General features: G+C 47.2%; 2 protein-coding genes across 3 annotated transcripts in view; one reads left to right on the forward strand and one right to left on the reverse strand.

Annotated features, from left to right (window-relative positions):
• LOC142786809 (disintegrin and metalloproteinase domain-containing protein 10 homolog) overlaps positions 1-4,751 on the forward strand; it is a 209,325-nt gene extending 204,574 nt beyond the window's left edge. For both annotated transcript variants that reach the window (XM_075884462.1, XM_075884464.1), the window contains one exon: positions 4,634-4,751. The gene's annotated coding sequence lies outside the window, so the exon portion shown is untranslated. The remainder of the gene's footprint in view (positions 1-4,633) is intronic.
• The window catches only part of LOC119185859 (disintegrin and metalloproteinase domain-containing protein 10), a 48,123-nt gene continuing 33,454 nt past the window's right edge, over positions 4,213-18,881 (reverse strand). Inside the window, exons 7-12 of the mRNA XM_075884417.1 lie at positions 18,550-18,739; positions 16,292-16,448; positions 14,503-14,601; positions 13,752-13,945; positions 10,570-10,775; positions 4,213-4,762 (exon numbers count right to left, since the gene is read on the reverse strand). Coding sequence (XP_075740532.1) covers positions 4,475-4,762; positions 10,570-10,775; positions 13,752-13,945; positions 14,503-14,601; positions 16,292-16,448; positions 18,550-18,739 — 1,134 coding nt within the window. The 3' untranslated portion in view covers positions 4,213-4,474. The remainder of the gene's footprint in view (positions 4,763-10,569; positions 10,776-13,751; positions 13,946-14,502; positions 14,602-16,291; positions 16,449-18,549; positions 18,740-18,881) is intronic.

Below are 18,881 nucleotides of genomic sequence, written 5' to 3' on the forward strand. Positions count from 1 at the left end.
CGCATGTTCACACTAATGCACAAGAACGCTGACCCGCGATTGCCACCAACAGATACCCTATAGTCGAGGATTAAGGTTGCTGTCGTATCGTGCGTCGGACGAGACGCACGGAGGACGCGAGGCCCGACGCCCGAAGCGCAGGCCGGGAAGGAGGAGATTGCGGCACAGCCAAGACTCGGGCGGGGAACACTCTTTATATGACACAAGCATCGCTATATATACATAAGTACAATGTCCTCTAGGGGCCAGCCAACTGGTTCCGAAACCGGTACTTAAACCACGACACCACAGTTGCCATGCAACGCTTCTCTCGCCAGTGAATGCATAACACGGCGCTTACCAGAGAAGCCGAGTCCGCTCTTGTATCCACGACTGGATCCTTTGCCGCCAGAAGCAGACGCGAGACGGGCGTTCATCTCTAACCGCTCGATTCAGTTCTTCTTCCTCTCGAGAGCACGCGGTGAATTACGCTCGAGAGCCTTATTCTTTTGCTGCTGATGATGATGATTGTGTTAGTACAGCAAGCACGGCGTAAGACACCGTGACAGCAAGGAAGACACCGGTCGTGGGAAGTGGGGATGACTCGGGTAGTTGATGTGGGAGACTTCTATCGCGGCATGGATGTATAGGGAACTCTGTGTATCACGGTATGCAGTGAACGGAGTGGGGCTGCCCCAAGTAGGTTACACTTGGGGCAGCTGCTTGGGTTGTTCACAGAACAAATAATAATAATAATAATAATAATAATAATAATAATAATAATAATAATAATAATAATAATAATAATAATAATAATAATAATAATAATAATTAGCCTCCAAGTCCTCCGTACACATGGTTACCAGGCGAAGCAGAAGCGTTCGCCCTGGGTGTTTGTCAACAATAGAGTTACTGTCGAATGGTACGAGTTGTTGGCTACGCTTGTATAGAAATCTCCTTTGTCGTTTGCCGCCCATGCTCTCCATTTATCAGGTTTATTAAACCAGAAGTGAGTAATGGAATGTGGCCCATTATCTCAGCACTGGCGTTTTTTGTCCATCGAGTACTTATTGATATTCAGTTGGCCAGCGTCGAGCATTGGGGGCATGCCGCATCCCTGTGGCGCTTTTTTGCACGCATAAAACGGACCTGTTATATAGGTTTCACCTTTTCATTTATTCGTTCAAGCTTTATTCAGGACAATTTATCATAGTCTTAAAATTGCCAAGCACACCGCAAATTGCCAGGCCTGTGCGGAACACGCAGCACAATTACAGCCTAAGCTGGAGGAGAGGCCTGAGAGCCCGCTGCCAACTTTATGCTTAGTGCAAACACAGCCGCAAAGTGCCGAATACATCATAACTCTTCATCACTTCACGACGCAGTGAAGTACCCTCCTCGCAGCGGGCAACCACTAGGCAATGTGTGCACCCGAGCAGCTGTCTATTGTGGACTCGGCGGTATTGTAATGAACTGTTGAAGAGCTTTTTGTAAAGGGTGGTCAGAAACCCACTCAGTAAGTAGTACAATAATATTGCGGCTGGCGATTTTACACTTCTGCTCAGTAATAATACACAACCCTCGCGCCATATGTTTTAGCGTTTTTCTTCTTTGTCGCGACAGAAAGCGTCCACGTAATAACTCGGCAATTATTGCCTGCTACTCTAGCATTATCTCGCAAGAAAATCGGTGAATGGTATTCTAGAGGCGCTGCGTTAGAGTGCCTCGAGTGTGCAGCGGAGGCGAACGAGCGCATCAAGTCACGTCGCACGTGAAACATGAGCGCCATCTGGCAGTTTTTTTTTTGGAAAACGAAGCGTGTGGCCCTGAGACGGGCGTCTCAGAGGTGATAAGGTGTAGAACGCAAGACAACGGGTAGGTGTCACCACCATGTCATCTTAGCAAATCGTTGGAAGCACTCGTCTTTTCGTACAAGCGTTACATGGTCAGCGCAGCGTGATAAATGCTATGGTCCTTCGTATTATTTATGTATGTCTTTTCTATTAAAAGACGCACATGCAGAATATATAGGTGTTGTTATGGTGCCTCAGATATGCGTAATAATAGCTTTGTAATTGACAATCGAACAATAATGACGCTGAATCTTGAGCAACATTGGTGAGCACTGCGAATGTGGTCGACCGTTTGGGGTATCTGGTGCCGCTTAGAGTACCCGGTTCGCGTTAAGGGTGGACGAACAGACAAATGTACAGACAGACCAAAATTTTAACATTGAAGGTCCCCAAAAAAGACTATAGTCTTTAAAAACATAGGCAAGCGGTGCCCACATAGACGTATGACTACATAGTTGAGCGTGCGAAGCCCTGAAAGGATAATGACACAAAATAATCTTAGAACTTCGTGTTGGGCAGGCCTCAATCAAGGCTCAACTGTATATATATATATATATAGATATATATATATATATATATATATATATATATATATATATATATATCCGCGCGTAAAAGAGCGTGAAAAATTTATAAAAAAGCCCCATCAGTTTACGCTTAGATTCTAACCGACATGGTAACGCGGTACTTCACGCATCGACGCAAAGCTACCTTAAACTTATTACAGAAGCTCAGCTTATCCGAGGCGTCCGGTGAGTGGAATTGACGTAGACAATAACGTACACAAGATATTAAGAAGGCCAAAGTTAGACGCAAGCGCAATCACCACGAAATGCCATCAGGAGACTGACACTGCTCTAGTAATGCTCCTAAGGCATGTATTTGACACCGCTCTAGTAATGCTCCTAAGGCATGTATTTGACACCGCTCTAGTAATGCTCCTAAGGCATGTATTTGACACTGCTCTAGTAATGCTCCTAAGGCATGTATTTGACACCGCTCTAGTAATGCTCCTAAGGCATGTATTTGACGAATAATTGAAATAAGCATAACAAACGTATATATTTTTTCGAAGCAGACAATAAAATATGGGGCGTCACAGCCAAGGGCGCCGCGACAAAGACTGTGCCACCAGGATGCCTTAAGTGCGGCAGTGGTCCATGGATGCAGAAGGGCTTCCACGCTGAGCAACTTCATGGTTTCATCTGCGAGAAGTCCAAAAAGCATGCCATTTTGAAAACAAATAGATTATTTATGTCGTCGTCGAAGTTTAATTTGAGGCGTGTAGAAGACTTTCGGTAACTGCAAGTAGAGACAGAAATCTTTCCACACTCGTTTTTGATAGATCACACCAGTCATCTGACGCATTATTGCCCTGGCAGTGCATGACGACTTCCACTATACGCAGCGATATGTGGGAAAGTGGCACAATTGTTAGCTATAGTCAAGGACCTCGGATAAATTTCGGCTGTTTGGGGTTCTCCATTCGCCATAGAGCCCTTGACGTCATAATAGGGATCTGAAGCCTGTGAGCTCACGTGAAGCAACGAAATGTGGCAGTCTGAGCTCTGCAGCGAGTAACATTAGTTCCCGAAAATACGTTGGGCGAAAGCAACCTGCTGGCGTTTTCGTAAGAAACTGCGTAGCATAAAGGCATCGCTGGGATTTTGGCAGGATTGCTACACTACCATTCAAAATATCAATAACAAAAACGCTGTGCTAAAATAACAAAAAAATGTAACGGAGGAAAATGAAAACAGCCGCAATAAAGCATGCACTCATGCTCCAAATAGAGTTGGCGGTTCTTTGCTTAATGACACTCCCTGGCCTGGTAGAGTACAATATCTTGAGAGTTAAGGTTGCGCATTCCAATCACCGACTCTCTGGCCGAGAAAATGGGACAAACGAAAAAGATTGTTCTTTAGTGGTGTGTTGTATGATAAATTACGCATTCAAAAAGGAAGTGTACATTCAAGGGCTCGTTTTTTTGTTAGACACAATATTAATAATATATAACAGACAATTATGCTACGGAATGTATAGGGGGTGTTATTAGAGATTATTGTAATGTAAACGTCAAGAAAAAAGGTAGAAAAGAAAACGGGCCGTGAGCAAAGAAAAAACCTGCGAGCTTCGAATAACGCGCCCGACGCTCTATCAACTGAGCTGCCACGGTGGCTAAACCCCTGTTCACTTTATAGAGTAACAAAACTTCATAAAGTAGATAAGGACATAGCTACCGTTTATGACCTCATAATGTGGGGGGGTGTTAACCACCGTGGTAGCTCAGTTGGTAGAGCATCAGACACGTTATTCGGAGGTCGCAGGTTTGGACCTTGCCCAGGGCAATTTATCTTTTTGTAGACTTTTCTTTCTTAACATTTACATTACAATAACTTCTCAAAACATCGCTTATACTTTCTTTTGCATGGTTGTCTGTAAGACCTTATTAACTTACGCATTTAGTAATAAGTCAGCGATTAAGGGCGAGTTGGTTGCGTCCTAAAGAACGTTACTAGTGACCCACAACTGGCTATGATTACTAGGACCCCTGGCAAATCTTTCTGTATACACGAGTACGCAATGTTTTTACAAGTTTCGGCATTACTTAAAGAGAACAGCGCTGTCATGTAGCTACCTCGCTACATAAAGTTGCGTTGTCTCTCAGTATCATCGCAGCGTTGCTGCCATGCGCATGATGTTAAACTATGCGTGTACAGTACTGTCCCGGAGCGCTCGCCTTTAACCTGCAATACCGCGTACCAAAGTTTACTTACGAAGAAACTCCTCGGGTTCCGCAGCGTCTCCCTGAACTTCCTGCTCGGCTTGTGCGGGTTGTTGCTCGGCGTGTGAACCGAGAAGCACCGGAAGAACAGCACCATGAATGCCACGACTATGAGAAAGTACACTATCGACAGGAATGGATGCGCCTGCGCAGGGCGGAGGTGAGTGCAGGTAAGGCGGAGGTGAAACACTGAACCTAAAAGCTCACACTAGAATCGTCGTACAAAAAAAAAGGAAAAAAAACCGGTATATATATATATATATATATATATATATATATATATATATATATATATATATATATATATATATATATATATATATATATATATATATATATATATATATATAAATATATATATATATATGTGTGAATACACTTTAAAAGCGACCCCTAACCATCCACCGCCGTCGGCAGCGTCCGCATTCTCTCTCTCTCTCTCTCTCTCTCTCTCTCTCTATATATATATATATATATATATATATATATATATATATATATATATATATATATATATATATATATATAATATATCGGTGTTAGTAACGTGCCTTATATCCAGATGGTAGCGTTGCCTCCGGGACATCCATCGCACGACCCGCTCTCGACGGGAGACTGAGAGAGAAGGCGGGCGCGCGAGAGAGAGGGGTGCGCGCGGAGCTGCAGCGAGCGAGGAGAGCGGAGGAGCGACACCGATATCAGCGTCGCGTCCGTGGCTTATTCGGTAGAGCGTCGCGCTGCGGCCCGCCAAGTCCTCTTTCTTTTAAAGATAGAGAGAAGACTGCGGACGCCGCCGACGGCGGTGGATGGTTTGGGGTCGCTTATAAAGTGTATTCACTAGGGAGCCTACATGGATGGCCGTTTTTAGGGTGATGTCAGCCTTTGACCCACTACATGCCGCCAACGCACCGCCGCCCGCCAAAACACAATGTTGCCAGACAGCAACGCCGCGCTGTCGCCCCATCTTGGTGCCCGCACTGCGTCTACGCCCGGTTGCGTTTAGTTCTGAATAATACGGCGTCTAACGTTGCGGTAGCGTGTTAAACGCTGCCGGTAAAGCCCTAGAATGCCTGGATGCTGCGTACTGCTCTGCACTAACCACAACAGAAAGGGGGTGCGAATGTTCCGCTTCCCAGCGAGCCCTGGCCGACGACAACTATGGCTGGCTCAAGTGAAGCGAGACGGCTGGGAGCCCTCCAGTGCGTCTCGTATTTGCTCTGTGAGTACTGCGTATTTCGTTCACTGTTTTTTCCTGCGGCACACGTATATGTGTTTCGCGGTGTTCGCGAATGAGTAGATAACCGAAGTTGTCGTTGCTGCGTCCACGCATTGCGAGTAGGAAGCCCACAAACGGGACGCGTCCGCGCGTTCGTACGGAGATGCGCTCGCTAGTCTGAGCTGTTGCCACGCTTGCGTTCGTGTCTGCGTAACCTCAGTATTATGTCGCAAAAGTTTGTGTGTGGGCTACGAATTTCTTCGTGCGTTCACTTTGAGAACTGGGTCGCTTACACAACCCTGAGAACCACCGCTGTCAAAAGCCCAGGTGTTGTGTGTTGTTACAAGGGCTGGGCACCGACGCCGTACGTAGGTATACATGCTCGGTCGCCTCCCTACAATAATGCTGAATAGTCCAGCTGAATTAAATTCTAGCTGTTTGTCGCAAATGCATCTGCAGTCAGATGCCAGATGAGTGGTCGACACGATGTTGACGTGCCGACAGAACGTTGTAGAACGTAGACGTGCCGATAGAACGATAGAACGTTTTGGAGCCAGCGGCGGCTGGCTCCAAAGTGGCGGCGCACAGAAAACTATGCTGAATTTGGTGGAAGCAGGCAACAGCGTGCCCCGTTGCCCGCTGGTTTTGGCTGAGTTTCTTGAAGGCACTTCATAAGATGTCACCACCCTAAAAACGGCCGTTCATGTAGGCTCCCTAGTATTCAAACTTAAAAAACACGAAATTCCGGTACCCACGAGCACAAACAAATGCGGCCCCCGAAGGAACGCCAGTCACAGACGTGCAGGTGAGTTAGATTTGAAAGTTATGGCGCAAGCGTTGACCGACCTATAGCTTCCCAGGGTTTTGCAGGCAACGTTTCTGAATAATACAACTCAAGATTACGTGTTCTTCTCGTCCTCGTTGGCTGTTCCGTGCAACTTTAATAGACCCTATGACGAACTCTGCACCATTTTTAAATGCGAAGCATCTTTTTGCGTACTGCAAGTACTTTTTGCTGTCTATCTGTCTATCTATCTATCTAGCCGCCTACGTCTTTGTGCTCTCGTGATCACCTCCTTAACTTGGCCTGAACCAAAATAGTATTGGTTGGTAAGGTGGTTTGATGAACATGAAGCACTGGTCAAAACATGAATGATGTCACAACATCATCGTGTACGTCGTCAAACGCTTTCGGCCTGACAGTGGCACAATCTCGCGGGTGCGTGTGTTTCACTGGTATGCGGGTATGTGCCACAGGTTAGTCTCCCAGGAACGGCGAGAACACGCATGCATAAATAATTGTCGGTGTTAAAGGCCTGCTGACCACCCTGTAATACCACTACAATATTCTCGCGCGACAAGGAAGAACAGATGGGCAGCATGCATGGCAATACAGTGCAGAAGACAAGACACATTTGACATTTAGCGTATATGGACCAATCGACAGCATGTACGCTATCGACGTTGCGGGAACTACTGTTTGCGTCACAGAAGTGCGCAAAAAGGACAAAAATTACCAGGAGAGAAATTTGCGCTCGTTTTTTTGTATTTTGAGAGCTTAGTGAGTGGCGCTTTAATAAAGAGATGACAATGGCAGCATGGACCCGACGAATACAAAAAAAAAATAAACGTGATGGGCCAAAAAGGAACCAAACCACAGCATTTTGCGTGGCTATCAAGCATTCCCACAGAGCCACGTCAGTTCTCGTAACTATACTTTTCAAATAGACCCCAATGTTCGTGAAACGTTACTTGGCGTTGCAGTGCTGGCTATCACAATTTATAAACACTACATGTGTACTCCTATGATACCGCCGCCACGAGGGCTTTTATTTGATTTATGTGGCAGCGTCCAAGTCTACCATTCTCACGAGCACTTCCGCTTCCTCTAAGCTTATCGCTTCTGGTGTTGTTAATGCATGCTGATGTTCGTGATGGAATCGTTGCACCAGTGCAAAATGATTACATAAATATCTGCAACCGTTCAGCGTATGTCTTTGCGTGCAACATTTGTACATATATTAAGCTTCATTTCATAACCGCGTCGCTCAATAAAAACATTACAACACGGTTATCTTCTCTTCGCATGCTTCACATAACGTTGATTTCTAAGGTACGTAGGATCTGCCGATTTTTTTTTCTGTTTTAGGCTTTCCATTAGCTGTGATCAAGCGTATTTTTTCTTGTCTCTTATTACACGGACAAGGTGCGGCTTGGCCCCACTTCGTTTGAACTGCTTCCTATAAGTAGCACAAAATATATCACGTTGTCTTGAGAACGATTAATAAATAAATATGCGCCTATCTCACTCGAGAGTGATGGCAGCAAAGGAACCGCTAGGAGGCTAAGTGAAACTTGCCTGATGCTTGTTTCACCTCGATAAAAAGGTCTGGGACGTGGCGCTGTCGTGTGTTTTTGATCGACGCTAGCGAGGTTACGCAGAATGGCTTCGTGGCTCACATTGTCAAATGCACCCTTTACGTCCAGAGCTAGAACAGACGACTTACTGTGCTTGCTCAAGCGGAGAAGAATATCTTGCTTTATCTGCAAGAGGACGTCTTGTGTGCTAATCATTTAGCGGAAGCCGAACATGGTGCTCGGGTTATGACCATTGTGTTCGAGGTGTATGGTGAGCCGTTCGTTTACCATGTGCTCAAAGAGTTTCCCAGTGCAAGACGTAAGGGAAATGGTACGAAGATTCGCAATCGAGATTGGCTTGTTTGGCTTGGGTACCATGGTCACCTCCGAGTGCTTCCAGGCTTGTGGTAGCTCGCCCTTCCTCCATCAGTCGTTATAGTTCCGAAGGAGCACTGTCAACGCCCGGGGCGCTAGCTGTCGCAGGTGATTATTGGTTACTCAGTCTTTTCTTGGGCTCGTGTCTTTTTCTGGGCCTTTAGCAAGCGCCACCCTTTTCCCCCTAAACAAAACAAAACGAAAATTTCCTGGTACGGGTCTGCGCCAAACAATTCCGGGTCTTTTTTTTTCCGCCTTTGATGCCCGGCCTGCACATCCTATTTTTCTCCCTCTCGCTTCTTATTTCTTCGGAAGAGGGGTGCATAATTCCTTATAAAGCGGTGGACCAATCAGTGCTTCGCACTTTTTAGTGGCCTGTCGTTACCATCGTTTGTGCGTTCCGAAGTGGTCTGAGCGCAGTGAAATCAGTTGATCGCGTGTATAGCCCACAGCAAAAGCCGGTTTTAACAGCGTGTTCATCGGTATTCATGTTACGTTTTGTTGCGAAAGACGGACCGATCCCGCCGAAGCCACCACTGTTTCGAAAGACGGGGACGCCAACACGGTCCCGAAGGCGCCACTGCTGTCAACTCCGCCGGGAAGGTCACCAGCCGTTTGGTAGCGTATGTTTCTCAGCTCGCGACTGCTTCTGCGCAGAGCTGATAAGACGAGCGGACGAGACGACGGTGAGTTAAACAAGGTTTATGTACAGCATATATACAGAGGCGTTACAATTTCGGCACTGGGGCCGGCCGAGCTCTCCTCTCTAACACATAGGTAAGCTTTTCGCCTAAGACCGCCGACTCACACACATGTCGGCTCTCCGACATGGGGACTCCTCTCTCATAGGACCGCCGATCGCGACGCGCCGCAGGGCTTCTTTTATTTGCACCGGGTCCAACCAAAATGTCCAATCAGAAGCGCCGCTGGTCGTCAGGGCAGACTCCTCCAATGGGTCGCCGCGCCATGCATCAGACCACCAGACACGAGGACGCCGGCTCGCTGTCACGTGCGCTGCTGACTCAATGCACGTGGGCCAGGGAGGCGCCGCGCGTGTTCACGCCGTTGAGTTGTTCGCGTCAGGCTGACTGCGGGCTGGCCTTGACCCAGATTGCCTTTTTTCAGAGGCACGGACGTTTGACGAGGACTCGCTGGCATAACAATTTCAATACTCAAGAACAGAAATACTCTGCACGAGAATTTTCTTAATTATCTCGTGTCGCACCGTTTGATAGTCTTCCAGGTGAGTTGGTGCTTACATAACGACACTCCCGTGTCATTATGCAAGTCTTGAAGGAGAAGCGCGCTCACTTGCTTCCCCTGATGCGCTTGTAGTCTCGCCATCTCCTCCGACAGTGTCGTGCTTTGTATACGGCGCGCTTACCATGCGGCCACCACGAACGACGTGCGGGGGCCGAAAGGATGTAATGGAACATTCATACAAGCGAAGCACGGGGTTGGTGTGACCACGACGGCAAGAAACAAACTGCAGTTTTCACGAAGCTTTTACGATAACAATCTTTGAAGAGGAGAGTTTCATCTGCCCTCTGAAAATGAATGAATTGTCCTCTGGCTATTTCTTGAGTGTTCTAGCTTGCTACGTATATTACTCTCTTGAAGGGGTCGCGTCAACTCTCTTTCGGGGTTATTATACTGTGTGCTGAGAGTCATGTGACCTACAGTAGCGTTGACGTGCTTTTTTAAAGAGTGTCATTTTCGTGAATATCCGGACTATTCAAAGAGAGACACACCCACTTTTTTTCTTAGAGTGTGATCACGACACTGCTACATACATAAGCGACAGCGACCCATCGATGTCGAAGAATACGAAATAAAAGAATTACGAATTCTATCTCTTGTCTGCAAGTGTTCTTCGTTATTCGCCTTAGCCAACAGTATGTTATGTTGAGAAGGTGAATTAGCTCATGAACTTAAGTATTGTGAATTTTATTGACTGAGTTTCTGACGAAAGCGGGTCGAAATTCATGCGCAGTTTCACTCACATTTATGTAGCCCGTGACAGTATTGATGGTCTTGCCACCAAATAGCGCCTGCTCCAGCCTTGTGAGCGGCCCTTGCTCGTCAGAGCGGCGACACTTCTGGAAGACGTCGCAGAAACCACGGGTGCCGTCGCAGATGGCACCTGGCAACATCTTGACGCCACAGACCGCCTTCATTTTGGCGTGTAGGCACGCCTCCCTGCACTTTCCTGCGGATGTGATTTGCAGCTTGATTAAAATAGCAGCTCCGTTTTAAGAAGGCGGATGTTAATTCACGCATTCAAACGACGCAGTTCTCACAGTACTGGCCGCACGCCGGACCTGATAGAAATAAGTTCCATGTTGCGCTAACTGCTCTCATCAAGCGCAATTAGGATGTTCCTAAAAAACGCATTTGAAATCACTGCCGTGGTGGACCACAATAGATGTCTAATCTTAATATCGCGTGCTGGTAACTAGTGCAAAACAAGGCCAAAGACTGGATAGCGTAAGTAAAAAACTTAAGCTCTTGCATCGTAAAATATCTGTAGATTTAAGAGTCATAAGCACGATAAGATTATGAGGCATGCCGAAGTAGAGGACTTGAAAACTTTTCAATCATGTGGTGTTATTTAACGTGCACTGACATCTGAACACGACCGCCAAGACCGCGTTCGAACCTGCAACCTTCGGATCACTATCTGTACACTGCAACAGCAGCGCCACCGCTGCGGACACTCATGTGTTGTCACTGTTCTGTTTTACAACTATGAAGTCTTTATAATGTGCTCCTTTCCTTTGACAAATGTACAATAACGTGATCAATTTTTCTACTTTGAAAACAATAAGAAAAAATGTTTATACTCGAGCACGTGTTTAAAGTATAGTGAGCTCAGATTTGCATTCATAAAGAAGCAACAAGACTGCTCGGAAATGTTAGATTGCCGTCAAGGTGATGCGGCAAAAAAAAGAACAGTGTCGATTTGGTAACACATTTAGCGTAAAGCTCGATCATTATGAATTTTGTGACAAGTGATGTGGAACCAGTGGAGTCGCGCAGCTCCAGACTGTAACAGAAATCAGCAGTGCCGCCTGTGTTGAGGCCAGCTTAGCACCCTCTGAATGATGTCAAAGCGAGGCCTACGCTGAATCGCGAGCAACGTGAAGCTTTTTTACGGAGCACTTGTGGGCTCCGCCCAGCCCAACGCTCGTCCCCCCTCTTTACGATCACGTTCCAACTGGCACGGCACCTGCAAAACTGCCTCCGTGTACAGCGCAAGAACTTTCCACGTACACCAGGGAGGCTCCTCCCGAAGCTTATTCCAGCTACGTTAACGCAATACTACGCCACAACAATGCATTCTCTCGATTCCACGGCGGGTCACTTGCATGGAGCGTTCAGATCCTCTCCCACTTATTCCTTTTACGTAACAGCACTACGACACCCCGCCGCGGTGGTCTAGTGGCTAAGGTACTCGGCTGCTGACCCGCAGGGCGCGGGTTCGTATCCCGGCTGCGGCGGCTGCATTTCCGATGGAGGCGGAAATGTCGTAGGCCCGTGTGCTCAGATTTGGGTGCACGTTAAAGAACCCCAGGTGGTCTAAATTTCCGGAGCTCTCCACTACGGCGTCTCTCATAATCATATAGTGGTTTTGGGACGTTAAACCCCACATATCAATCAATCAACAGCACTACGACATCACTGAATTTTCTCCTGGAGTGTCCCTAAACTGCATTCGCAACATAAGTTGGTAGATGGGGGAGGAGGGAGATGGGTGTTGTCACGGGATGTCATGTCATCGCTACACATACTAAAAAATTAGGAGACCTTAAAGCTTCGCCTTTAAGAGTTGAACGCGATAGCGATATGCTGTTCCTAGTTCGTACTTAAAACATAGTGCATGAAACCTTTTCGAACTTGCTATGCACCCACTACGTGGTCCTGAAGGAATAGGCCGGTGGTGAATCCAGAAGAGAGGCGATGGAAACGATCGCCCCCTCCACCTAAAGACTGTGTCAGCACACCCCTCTCTTCAGTGCTTGTTATCCACCTCCTATCACCAATTAGAATGATTGAGGGGGGGGATACTCTAAGCACACATCAAAGTATTTTTGCTGCGACGTGGTTTTCGTGCTATTAACAACAACAAAGTCAGGATTCCGCCCTCCCGCTTTGGTGTTACTTCGGATGATTCATGGTTTGCCGATAAAAAGTGTGATACTCGCAAGGCGGCGGCGGCTCGCGTGCGAGGACGGAACCCCGATGTGCGAGCGCACGAGAAAATAGGAATGACGTCACACGAAGACGTTGGCGATCGCGTGTTTGTTGGCGGCGCCTTACATCAGTGGGCGCAGTGTAGTAAAATAAAAGCCGTTCTGGCACGCGCGCGCATTTAGAAGGTCGGCGGATGGACAAGGCTGCAGAGCGGCGTGCACGCAAGGCGACGGCAGCTCGCATTTGAAGACGGAACCCCGATGTGCGAGCGCTCGAGGCGGAAGCGTGCTGTGAAGCTGCGCGGTGGCGCCGACAAGATACCGGCGTACGAGAACGGGAGGCTGAAGCGGCGCGGCAGCGGCGTGCGGACCCAGCTTCGCCCCACTCTCCATCGTTCACCCCGTGGATATGCTGTCATTTTATAAAATTATATTTTATTTGCATTGTTCTTGATTTTTCTAAAGCACGTAAGATGGTGATTTTTCGCTCATGACCAGCGATGCCATAGTTTCAGCGAAACGAGTCCTTTAACGCTAGTTGTATCGTGCGTTGGACGCGACGCACGGAGAACACGAGGCGCGGCGCCCGAAGCGTGGGCCGCGGAGGAGAAGGAAGTAGCACAGCCTTCTTCCCTGCCGGCGCTTCGGGCCCCTTGGTTCTCCGTGTGTTGGAAATGGGCGCGCCCTTTTGTGGACAGTGAAGAAAGACGGCGACGTTGAGGGGAGATATTCGAGCAGTTTGCTCTGTGTGGCGTTTAGTAGCTTGTGTGGTATTTGAGTGTAGCCTGTGTGGCGTGTGTTTTATTATGTGTCAGTAAACAATTATTTTTTATCGTGAGGCCGAAGACTACACGTGCGTCGCGTCTGATTCACGTTACAACTGGCGTCAATAAATAAATAAATAAATAAATAAATAAATAAATAAATAAATAAATAAATAAATAAATAAATAAATAAACTGGAATATATATACAGTATGTATACAGGCCTACCATCTTCCGTTTCACAGGCCACCAAGCACTTCTGGTCAGCGCTGTATCGCGATCCGACGAGGGTGCAACCCTTCAAGCCGTACTTGATACACACTGAGCCGGTGCACTCGCCACTGACGCACACTTGAGAACCCTTGTGGCAGACGGTGTTGTTGCTTTTGGGCTTCCCAGGTGGACAGCTGGCGTTGTTGCTTCTGCATGTCATGTCAAGGCTGGCAACAGTACGCGCTTCATCGTGGGCTAGCTATCTGCTCGATTTCCGTACCAAGTATGGCAATTTAAAACACCCACTGGCCTCTGAAATTGCGTTTTCGAGAGTTACCCCGCCAACGATCTCGATATCGCAAGTGACTGGGCTCGCGTGATTGCTGTGAAAGGGGTCGCAATCTTGCCACCGGGTTGTATATCACAACGGGGGACCAAGCGGGGGTTTTTCTCGCCACTAGCTGACGCAAAAAAAAGGTTCTAGTTGCTCTCGCTCCCGTTTGAACGCGCTGCAAGCAGACTCCAGAGCACGCAGACTACGTGCTCGCGTGTTCCCTTTCATAAAAATTGACCATGCACACGCCGGTTTTTGCATACGACCCTCATCGGAAATGTGGCCGCGGCGATAAACGAATTGCAGCCTCAAGCTTACAAGTGCGGTACTTTAACAGCTAATTGTCAGAGCGGGTGTTACGCAACATTCGGTGAGCTAAATAGAAGCATCACGTGAGTGAACTTAAGCGGCGCTAGTCCACGAAGAGGATACGTGCACATGGCCTTCTCGCGGCACTCCGTCTCGGGTGCGCACATCGTCATTGTCGGCACCAGCTTGCAATCCTTGTCGCAACAGGGCCCGGTAGTAGGGCTACAAAGAAGAACACGTGGGTAAACAAAAATACAAAGAAGGTGAGCTGCAGTTATGAGCTCAAGTTTTAAAATAAGATGGCTCATCCCAAGTAAATTTACCATTATTAAACAACTAATGAAACATACAAATGATGAAGCCAAAGACAGCTGAGGATCACTGTTTTGGGCTTCTTATCTGTATTGTAAGATACTCATGGCACTCACTCAAGTTGAGAAAACAATGGTCGACGAAAATTTACCCTTCTAGGTGCGATAGACCACATAAATTTCGAATTACCCGTCCAATGCTCTAATTTGTGCTACAATGAAGGTCCTACCCTCGTAGTATTCTTGACTGCTTAAAAGGACACTAATTACAATTATTAAGTCGACGTTGATTGTTGAAATATCGGTCCAGAAACCTCGTAGTGTCACTTTTGTGCCAAGAAAGGGTCTATTTTGAAATAAAATCCCGTTTTGGTTGTCCGCACTTGGTTAGCGCACTTCAAATTACCCGCCTCAAGAAACGGACCGACCGGACCGATTCACGTTACTGTTGCAGTGCACAACGTTGCCCGGCTTTACTGCGCTAGTAGCAACAGTCCGAAAGCAGCTGGAGCCACAGCAGCAACGACGGCCATTGATCAATCCCTCGCCCATGGCTTCGAGATTGCAGACGTGTTTGTTTCAACTGCGCCCCGCTAGATGACATTACCTGTCCTGTGTAACCAGGTGAAAATTGAATTTTGAACCACTCGCGCGATTTCCCATAGTAAAGTTTGGTGGTTCTTTTTTTCATGAATCAAACAGAAACGAACAAGCAGCATTTTATTGAGTCTCTTCATGTATGAAAGATTCTTTATTTAGTGCAGTTAGATCGATTACTAGTGTATAATTGTTGGCAATCCGTCTGATGTCATCAAGATGATTTTGAAAAAGTCCTACTGCGGCGCTTGTATTCTTGTGAAATTACTTTAATTACTCGGTAAGTAGGGCACTGTTGTTGATAATATTGTCGTTTTAGATGGTGTCATACATGAAGGTTTCACTCTGACGTAAATTGTTATTTGACGTCAGTGTCTTTTTAATACTTGGGAGTGTGAACCAGCGCCATTCAAACTCCAGGCGGCGAGTGGGAATATTCTTTTCCTCTTCTTTTTCTTTTTTTTTCCAGGAGTCACATGGCTTGTCATCTTTGCAAGAGGCGGTGGTGGCTGACCAACTGAACGCGTAATTCGGAGCTTGTGGGTTCGGACTCTACAGATAAAAAGGGTAATTCTTCTTACTCTATAATATCTCCCCCCAAATTGTACCTCCTATCGTTGGTTCCATTAGTTGCTCGTAACACAAAAAAAGCGAGCCCCTCTGACAATTATACTGACAACGTATGCTCCATAGCTCGTGCGATTACTATTACAGGCCGAACTTTCGCAAGCTCAACAGTAGCGAAATTCACGTTTTTTTTATTGAGACCGCGAACACGTCAGAGTGCCGCGGAACGAACGCGATATAAAAAACACATAACTATAGAAACTCTTTCTCTTCTGCTAATCAATTCCTAGAGTTACGCTGAACGTGCATCAGGTCCCTCCTTCCGCCATCCGCTGAGTTTTGTACGCTAGCGTGGTAGACCCGTTAAGTATGGAAAGCTTTGGCGTCAAATGTGTACCACGATTCGGAGTGGTCCATCCCGAAGTTGTACATCTCACCTGCACTGTTTGCCGGGCCTGAGCGTGCACCCCTTGGCGTTGACGCTGTTGCGGCGTGCGTAGCAGCATGGATCGTGGCACTCAGCTTCGCTGTAGCCGCAGTCGCATTCCTCAACACCCTCGACGATTCCGTTGCCGCAGACTGGCCCGCTCTCCTCTGCACAGATCGGCGATGATTATCATGGTCAATTTCTCTATGCGCAGCATCAGAGGTCAATTGAAAGGGACTGGCAGCCAGCAATACACTTTTGTGAGTGTCTTGCGTCGTTCGCGGCAAATATGAAAAGGCGTTCCAGGTTGCTAGACCTATTCGGTACATGTATATACCGCTATGCAATTGTTTATCTTACAGGTTCGACTGATGTAAAGCTGTGTAGTTACATTATTGAGCAGCTCAGTATGATGTTTGAATATCGTGCTGAAATTTCAGCCCATGAACGCCGGTGTGACAACACAAATTTTTTCAGTGACACTGTTTAAGCGGGCCGCCAATATTTCGAGTGCGAAGACACCGACATGGGGTGACTGAAGACCACTCGCGCTGCCCATCAGGACGTCGCTTATCGGGAATCACGGCACACTGCTAAGCGAGATTGCTGGATTGCTACCGCTTGAAGTAGACCGCAGCTTATCATGGTCAAAACGGCAACGGCAACGTATGTAAACGGCCACAGCGGTAGGTGCTGTCGACATAATGAGGTGCTTGTAGCGACATCGCAGCATCGCTACAAGTACGTCCCTGTGTCGACGGTGCGTGTAACACGGTTTCCAAACATATAAAAAATTGGCCCCGAATCAGCATGTTACACTGCATATGTCGTCGAAAGACGATTGTCTCGCGTCTGGAGAGAGTTAAAAAAACATTTATCTGATGTTCTGTGCAAGAAAATTGTTGAATGGTATTCTGGAGGCGCTGCGTTAGTGCCTCGAGCGTGTAGCGGAGGCGAACGAGCGCATCGAGGCACGTTAGGTACGAGCGCCATCTGGCAGTTCGAAAACGAAGGAAGGCGTGCGCGCCCGCGGAGAAAGATGCGCACTTGTCTCGGAGGTGATAAGGTGTAGAACGCAAAGCGATGGGCAGGTGCCACCACCGTGTCGTCTTAGCAAAGCGTTGGAAGCACTTACCTTTTCGAGCGTCGCGTTGCACTCTCAGCGCAGCGTGATATACACTACGGTTCTTAAAATTGCTTGTGTGTGCTTTATATAGTATAAAGGCACACATACAAAACATCGACGTGTTGTTATGGTGCCTCAGATATGCGCAAAAATTACTTTTTAATTGACAATCGCACAAGTATTAACGCCGAACCTTGACCAATATTGGTGGGCGCTGCGGATGGGGTCGGCCGTTTGGTGCCGTTTAATGTATCGGTAAGGGCAGACAAACAGACAAATGTATAGACAGACAGATAGACAAACCAAAATTTTGCCGTCGAAGGTCCCCACGAAAGACATACCTCTTTAAAAGTCTATAACTTAGCATCACTTAGAACCACTTCATTCAGCTTGGCATAATCATTGTGTCTAGGGAAATTTATATGACACACGGTAGACATCAATATTATTTCAACAGAACAGAACATGTATGCCCACACAAATATGTACCAAAAAGAGATGTATACATATGTACGTTACATCAGAACAACAAAAAAAGCGCAATAAGAACGCAACGCGAATATTTACATTTTGCATGTTTACAGGACTTTTCTGCCGGTACTTAACAGACATCAGCCTACTGAACCCGTGCAGGCCAGAACACAAGCTTCACGCGTCTCTTTCAAATGAACACGAAAGGGCAGGACCAGTGCCGAATGGCAAGAATCAACGAGGAACCGATAAGCTCCACTATGCCTTTAGCCTTGAGCCATGAAAGCAAGCTATAGGCACGGCTCATTCTACGAATTTTGTCCACGTGGGCGGATTAAAATTTTCTGTAACTTGCTAAGTAACACACTGTGTCCCCGAGAAAAAAATCGGTCACTTTAAGCCTCAAACTAATATGCAATCGCTATAGCAGACGCCGTAAAACTATGACGTCAGGGTAAGTTGGTGCGAGAACATCAGTGCAGCGTCGCCGCTTGCGCTTTTTCCCCCGTGTTTTCTCGCTGCCCGAGTGACTCGCCCGTGTAGGAGTTCTGCACTCTGCGTTCAATATTGCGAGTTTATACAACACGAGAAAAAATCGCTGCTCCTAAAATGGGCCTCTAGGAGGAAGTTTGTTTGAGACGTTTGAAGACGTTTGAGTGACACAAGCTTGCCTTGAAAGCAATTCTCGCGTGGCGACTTGCCCTCGACCATAGGCTTGATGACTTCGGATATGTTGCCCCTGCTGCACGTGGAAAACAAGCGGTTGTTGGGCTCGAGGCCGGAACTCGCCATGAAGTACATGATATAGTTGCCGTTCTTTTTATTTCCCGGAGCGCAAGGGCTTCCATCCGGCGTGTCGTGCTGCGCACAATGCGAAGGAACACCCGATCACCTCTCTTACGCAATGACACTCAGCCTCAAAAAAGAAAAAAAAACTTTTGTAAAGTGGTTTATGCGTTTTACGCAGACATACATGGCCACCTCTCTTTTGATGCAGGGCGTT

Source organism: Rhipicephalus microplus, unplaced genomic scaffold, assembly GCF_043290135.1.
Source record: "Rhipicephalus microplus isolate Deutch F79 unplaced genomic scaffold, USDA_Rmic scaffold_32, whole genome shotgun sequence".
Taxonomy (NCBI): domain Eukaryota; kingdom Metazoa; phylum Arthropoda; class Arachnida; order Ixodida; family Ixodidae; genus Rhipicephalus; species Rhipicephalus microplus.